Below are 7,023 nucleotides of genomic sequence, written 5' to 3' on the forward strand. Positions count from 1 at the left end.
ATGCACATTTATGCCGGGCTTTGGATGATGAGCATCCAGTCAGGTGTCTTTCAACTTGATGTTGAATTACATTTACTGGTTGACGATTTGATTTCCTCTGTTTCCGCGGAAGCATATGAGAAGTTATATCTCGTGTTGTCAGATTTTCTCCCCCTCTTGCTCTCATTTGGGGAGAAGAGTGGTTTATCAGGTACCTCCACTCTTTCTGACACTTTACTGCAGGAATATAGAATTTAGTGACACCTTGTCATCAGTAAATGTATGTGGCAAATTTGCAATGTGTTGCAAATATATGATTCTCTAAACTTCTAGTTCAGATTCTTTGAGTACGTGGATATAAGGATTGAATGTCAATAACATTTCTAATTTATTTCTCGGCATTCTTTGTGGTACTTATCTCCCCCTAATGCCGGAAAATATCCTTATTGCTGATGCAATCAGCATACGGGCTATGAATAATTTTGATTGACGGATAAATTTTATTCCTCACATAGATCCCTAATTTTCTGTGAGTGCCCATTGATGTACGCTGGAGTGGTGATATCGGTATGTAACCGAATTATTGCAGATGGGAAATACTTTGTTGATTTCCACGTAGTAACTACAAGGGGAAAGTAGTATGATATGCAGTTGTTATGATTTAGATCATACTTACGGTGTGTAAGGCCGTATGTGTCCAACAAGAGGCTGGTAAATTTACAATTCTTTAAAAGTGGTCATGTAATTCATTTAACTCTCTTTGATAAGAAATTTAGCTAAACCATCCTGGGTATGCACAGAAAGTACTTAATGCAAAAAATGCTCATTGAATGAGTTCAACAACATTGTTCATTTGAATGGGTTTATAGATCCTGTTTCAGGAGAATTTGCTCTTACTTTGATAAGTTGAGCAATTTATTTAGTAAGATCATGCATGGTTGTGTGTGATAAGAGACACACTTAAAAACATTTTATGAATGTGTATATGAGTACCATGAAGTATCTAAATTATCCCAGATAATGGTTAAGCAATCCAGACATATCTTTTGAATGTGTTCAAGGAAGAATAAGTGTCCTGCTTAGAATTTTAAGGTGAGAGTGCCTTAAAACTTATTTCCCCAATGACACATGCGGTGCACATAAAATCTGATGATTTGGGAAAATTTGTTACTTGATAAGTTGTGACCAACAAGATTGTCAATAATTTTCTAATCATCCCAAACCAGGATGGTTAAGGCTACCAAGCCAAATATTTAATTTATTAAGATCTAGAAAATTATTGTGTACGCAACAATATTGAGTATGACTTGATTCATACATTCAAAATTTATCGAATATGATGTCCAAGAAATAAGATATTGAACATCGCACTACTTGTAGTACAACAAGTATAGGTTAATAATATTTTGGGATAATTAAAAGATTACATGAGGTCTCCAATATTATTGAAAAATTTATTACGCAAACATATCATCGTCGCAATGGAATTCACCATCCTTTTATTGCACTAGATTTTTGGTTCTCACCTTCTGATGAAGATTTGAGAACGATCAATTACCAAAATATTTTCTGGTTGTAAGTTTGCAAATTTTAAAATTTATCCCAAATATGTGGTGTGGTTTGACTATGTATTTGAGGGTTTGGTAATCATAGGTATAATCTTTGTATAACCACACATTTGACAAACTTGAAAGTTGTCTTTGTGATCCTTTGAAGACGATATATTCCCTATTAAGAGGTAATTTTGTCTTTGGTTGTCTATTAGCCTCCACTTTACTTCGTATTCCTCATTGTTCTATTTTGTGACCACTAAGTTGCATAGTATTCTCGGTACAAGCAAGAATTTCAAATAATGGTATAGCACCCGTTGGGTAAATCTGATGATTTTAAGAAATTCCATGTTTCTCCATCGTGGAAAAATGATAATACCATCATATGAGGATGTAAAGGGTATTAAGGGATTTTCAACCGGATTACATATGAAAATATATGATCATGGGATCTCAACTTGAAGTTGATTACATGACATAATTGTGAGATGCGATAGACTTGAGGTCTTGAAAAACGAATGGGTGATCATTCGTGATGTACTCATGACAACATGTTTCTCTTAAGGGAAATATTCGAGATGAATAAATATCCATCCATTATGTACTTAGTTTGAGAACTGAGTGAAGTTTGCGAGATGTAAAATGAAATATGTACATATTTAGCTATCAAGAGAATAGCCATGACATTTTTTTGAACATGGGGTTAGTCAGTATAAAATACCAACCAAAAATGTGATGTAGATCTTGTAATAGTGTTTGAGACACTCGATCTTTGCTATAAATTATGGTCTCCACCTTTATGTATGGACGACAATATCATCACAAAAAGTAATATTTGTGTAATTTTCCACGACTTATTCAAGCAAAATGATGCTTAAATAATTGGTACTAGAAGAAAAAAAATGCCATTTTAATCATGTAAGATCAATATAATTTTTTTATTAGGAGAGTAAATAATTTTAGTGAACAACAATAATTGCTTCAGAGGAGCAAATTTTATGATAGCTGATGCTCTACACTCATATGTGTAGACCTCAATTTATATAGGATAACACTTTGAAGATAATCACCGGATGCGGTGTAGATCTCGCAGTAATAGGAAACATAGTCTGACTTTTGTCAGTAGATGTTCATAATTCTATTACCTTATGTTATGTAAAATGTGTGAAATCACTTTGAAGGTAATCATCTGTCAAAGTGACATGATGTAGACCTTGCAGTAATAATGGATAGTCTGCAAAATTTGCAGTAGATGCCAGTATTACCTTATGATATCTTGAGGTAGTCACATATAATATTAATATTTGGAACAACACTTTGAAGGTAATAATCTTGTTAAAATGACAAGATGTAGACCTCACAATAGTGGTTGATAATCTGCAAATGGTGCAGTAGATACCACCAATACCTTGTGATTCACAAATTAAATTTGGAATAGTCACATTAATATTTGGAAGAACACTTGAAGGTAGTCATCTTATCAAAATAACAAGATGTAGACCTCACAGTAGTGATAGATAATCTGCAAATTATGCAGTAGATGCCATCAATACCTTGTGATTCACAAATAAAATATGATGTGGTCATATTAAGTATGACACTTCAAAATCCTTATTTTGGATTTTGTTAAGATTTGCAAGAAAAATTAATTCCAATTGCAAAAGACAGAAAAATGTTGTTCTAAAATTAATATTTACAATGAATGTTGAGGCAAACATGTATAATATGGCACAATGTCGTCTCTAATATATAATGGAAATTCAAGGTATGAACACTTGAACAATACTACTATGCTCATAATACATGTGGAATTCATTTTTTAAAATATGATGCACAATATGACAAGACCAGAGGGTCTGAGTGATACGATCACAATTAGCCTGAGGGCTTCTATGCAAGTAGTACTAAAGCTGATGTCCTTATTTGGCAATAGAAAAAAAATGCAAATTGTTAAATGGCCGAAGAGATAAGGTTCTCCGGTGATTCTCGCTACGGCCAAGAATCCATCGATTGAGTTAGCTTTGGCTGTACAGAGTCATAGCACATCTCCTCGTGAGGAATTAGGAGGGAAGATGGCGTCGCCAATCGAAGGTCGTCTGCGCCTGGGAAGCATCTCCACGCCGTGGGACGGATGTTGGCCGCCGCCACCGCCGGCCGCCGCGCCATCGCGCCGCATCAGGAGAAGCGGCGTCGGAGCCGAAGGCCGCCGCCGTGCCAAGGTGTGGCGGAGAGAACCGCGCTCCGCATGCGCGTTGGCCGTCTCTGTTGCCGGGCTGCGTGGCGGGCCGTGGTGCTCCTCCGGAGGGAGGAGCGTTGCTGCCGGGATGTGGTCGTCGCCGCTGTAGACGGCCGTGCCGATGGAGGCCGCGGGTGCAGCCTCAACCATCCGCATCCAGGGGGAAAAGGGAGGAGGAGAGTGGACGAGCGGCCGCCGCTTAGACCTTCCTCCGTCCGGAATCGAGTCCGCTGAATCCGCGGCCGATCTCATTTAAGAGGCAAGAACATCACAAATTGAAGAAATCACATGGATGCTTACAGTTATTGGTATGGATTTTCGATCGAGTGATCCTGGATGCCAACGCCCATATCCTTTTCTGTGCGTCTTCCTTGTGTAATTGAAAATTGTGCCCAATTTCAAGTTCTGATGTTCCTGCTTGGAGTATGATAAATCCGCTCAATTGATTGATTTTCTGTCCTTTGGCAGAGTGTGTTCGAGGCTTCCAATTGTTGAATCGATGGAGGCTGGCGCTGCGTTCTTCCATCGGTTCTTCTTTCTTTGTAGTTCACGATTGATCAATTCTTCGTGAGATTCGTGTGAGCGCATATACATACAGGAGAAAAACAATTCATTGTTAGATTATTAATTGATGATTGCAAGAAGACAAGATCAATCAATCAATCTCCTGATTAGTTTCTTTCCTTTTTGTACGAGGAACATCTCGTCTCCGCCGTGAATCGCGTGGTGGCCGAAACTCTAGTAGCCAACTTCTCCAGACTTGTCCAGTCATCGTCTGCGGCAATTGCAGATCGCCGGAGTGGCCTCCTCTGGCCATAGAGAGGCCTTGCCGTTTGCCGCCGCTGTCGTCGGCAGTCATGTGGCGGATTGAAGCGCCGGAGGGCGCCGCTTCGACGCGCCTACAGAGGAGGGCGTCGTCAACCATGGGGTGCCTCAGCCGCCTGCATCGCGCGCTGGTGCTGCGCCGCTGGAGCGCTGTCGAGGCCGAGGGTCCTTGTGTCCTTGGGGCCGGAGGGAGTCGCCGCCACAGCCGTGTATCAGGCCGATGGTCAGGGACGGTGGTGCCGTCGAGTTCTCGGCCTAATTGCTCTCTGGAAGAGGCGTGCGTGATAACGTGTAAAGATGAAGAGAGAGAGAGGAGCGAATAATGGGAATAAACAGTATCACTTTATTGATGACAAACAAGGCTATATATACAAAGTGAGGGGACGCGTTGAACGGACGCGACCTTTACAAAGGACACCATAAAGGCGGTAACCAATGACGGCTACTTACCTAAGGCGGTTGTTAAGCATGGATTATTAGGATTATAATTAATCCTTAACATAAACTAAAGATTAGCCCCTTCCTCCCATTAATTTGCTCCCCTTCAACCAATGGTCCCCTCTTGGATTATGCTTATGCTCAAGCTCCGCCACTGCCGACGGGATAACACCACCGTGCAGCGCGTCCGCGTCCAGGTAGCCGGCGAAGTCCGCCGTCTGGTTGTTGTTGTACCCCGACAGCGACGACAGGGACCCATCATCGCTGCACCCGCCGACCGCGGCGTGCGCACCGCCGGCGCCGTCCGTGCTGCCCCCGACTGTACACGTAGCTCTCCGCCGACACCAGCGGCGGCATGTGCGGTCCCCCCACGGGCGACGACAGTATCAGCTCATTCTCGCTGAACACGGCGTTGCGGCTGACGGGCGTGGCGGGGGCGGCAGGGGCGGCGGGGTCGAGAGGCTTGTGTTCGTGTGTGGCCGGGTCGATGCCGCGCTGGCGGAGCTTCTTCTTGATGAAGGAATTCCAGAAGTTCTTGACCTCATTGTCCGTGCGCCCGGGCAGGTGCGCGGCGATCTGAGACCACTTGTTGCCGCGGATGGAGTGGAGGTGGATGATGAAGTCCTCCTCCTCCTGCGAGAAGGCGCCCCCTCGGCCCGTCGTCAGGTAGTTCATCCACCTCAGCCTGCAGCTCTTCCCGCACCTCTCAAGGCCTAATAATGCAGCAACAAAATAAATAAAACCCGATTAGTTCCATCGAATTGGCAGATAAAAACTGTTAACCAGTTCTCCACACAAAAAACATTGTCAATCAGTTGCATCACATAAAAGGAAACCATCTCTAATTCAGATAGAAAATGTTATAGTGGCACTAGCATAACTGACGAGAAAGCTACTGCTGCATTGGCGGATCAAGGAGGGGGCAGGATAGCTAGTGTGGCCGTAGTGAACTAGGGATGCGGCTATAGGTTGGTACGGTACCTGCAATCTTGGCGACAGAGCTCCAGCAGCCGTAGCCGTACTGGGCAACGTGGTTCATGAGCTTCTCGTCCTCCTCCGGCGACCAGAGGCCGCGCTTCAGCCTCTTCTTCGTCGCTCCCGGCCACTTCGACATGCCGCCAACTGAGATGACGCAGACTCAAGCTCAATGGCGTTGCCGGCCGTGCAGCTTTGCTAGCCGGCCGTCGATTGCGGCAATGACAGAGGAAGAAACGACCGACGGAGCGATGGAGGGGAAGACAAAGCGAGGCCAGAGTATAAAAGGGGCCTCAAGGCGGAAGGCGCGAGGTCCCTCTCAGGAGTAGGTGCCAACGTAGCGCTTGCTACTGCTAGCTAGTCGTAGAGAGTACACACAGCTAGTGTCAGTGATGTGTACTCTCTCGTCTTTTCAGCTATGGATCGCTTCTAGTAAGTCTGCCTTTTGCTCATCCGAGCAAGGCTGCTGGTCGTGAATCATGCCATGTGGTACGTACGTACTGCTAAATCTATGGCCCGTGTGTGTGCGCTGCTGATTAGACAAAGAGATTAGGTCTCGTAACTGTCCACCCAGCTGTGCTGGTAGGGCTGGTTGACTCTTTTCTGCCCCCCTGCTTTTCCGCGCCTTTCCCTTGCTTAATCATTTTTCACCTTGACACCTTTGCATCCTCCACTACCACCACACAGATGCTGCATGCGTTGCATGCACCCTAGCCGGCCCTGTGGGGCTTTGGATGACGCTCACTTTGCGTTAACATCACTTCTTGATGCTGCAACAAGTTATCTGGAACGCAGGCAATTGAGCAGCTAGCACGGCAACAAACATGTCATGTCCATCGTCGCTCATGTAATGCAACTATTCTCCACCACGCATATGAACCACAACAGTAACGTACGTAGCCCATTCAATTCATGTCAATATGCGTATGGGTCGCTTTTGGTTTGCGAGATCTATTATAAAGATTCAGTGGAGTACAAAACACCCCAAACATAATAAAAATTACATCAAGGTCGATGAAC

General features: G+C 44.0%; 1 protein-coding gene, 1 long non-coding RNA gene and 1 pseudogene across 2 annotated transcripts; 1 reads left to right on the forward strand and 2 right to left on the reverse strand.

Moving 5' to 3' along the window:
- Positions 1–3,320: 3,320 nt before the first annotated feature.
- LOC123044076 (uncharacterized) lies at positions 3,321–4,293 on the reverse strand. Its single transcript, XM_044466714.1, has 2 exons — positions 4,066–4,293; positions 3,321–3,995 (listed from the first exon to the last, which is right to left on the reverse strand). Exons 1-2 carry the CDS (start codon positions 4,289–4,291, stop codon positions 3,565–3,567), a joined length of 657 nt encoding a protein of 218 aa, XP_044322649.1. The 5' UTR covers positions 4,292–4,293; the 3' UTR covers positions 3,321–3,564.
- LOC123044077 (uncharacterized) lies at positions 3,887–4,947 on the forward strand. The gene is made up of 2 exons (XR_006419826.1): positions 3,887–4,125; positions 4,234–4,947. It is a non-coding gene; the product is annotated as an uncharacterized lncRNA (long non-coding RNA).
- On the reverse strand, positions 4,914–6,305 carry LOC123044075 (myb-related protein Hv33-like; annotated as a pseudogene).
- Between the last annotated feature and the right edge of the window lie 718 nt (positions 6,306–7,023).

This window comes from Triticum aestivum, chromosome 2B, assembly GCF_018294505.1.
Source record: "Triticum aestivum cultivar Chinese Spring chromosome 2B, IWGSC CS RefSeq v2.1, whole genome shotgun sequence".
Lineage (NCBI taxonomy): Eukaryota > Viridiplantae > Streptophyta > Magnoliopsida > Poales > Poaceae > Triticum > Triticum aestivum.

Excerpts from the sequence above, each read along its gene's own strand:
- LOC123044076 (XM_044466714.1), bottom strand. The coding sequence starts at position 4,291 with ATGGAAGAACGCAGCGCCAGCCTCCATCGATTCAACAATTGGAAGCCT. Across the intron at positions 3,996-4,065 it reads GAAAATCCATACCAATAACT|CGGACTCGATTCCGGACGGA; the intron begins GTAAGCATCCAT and ends CCGCGGATTCAG.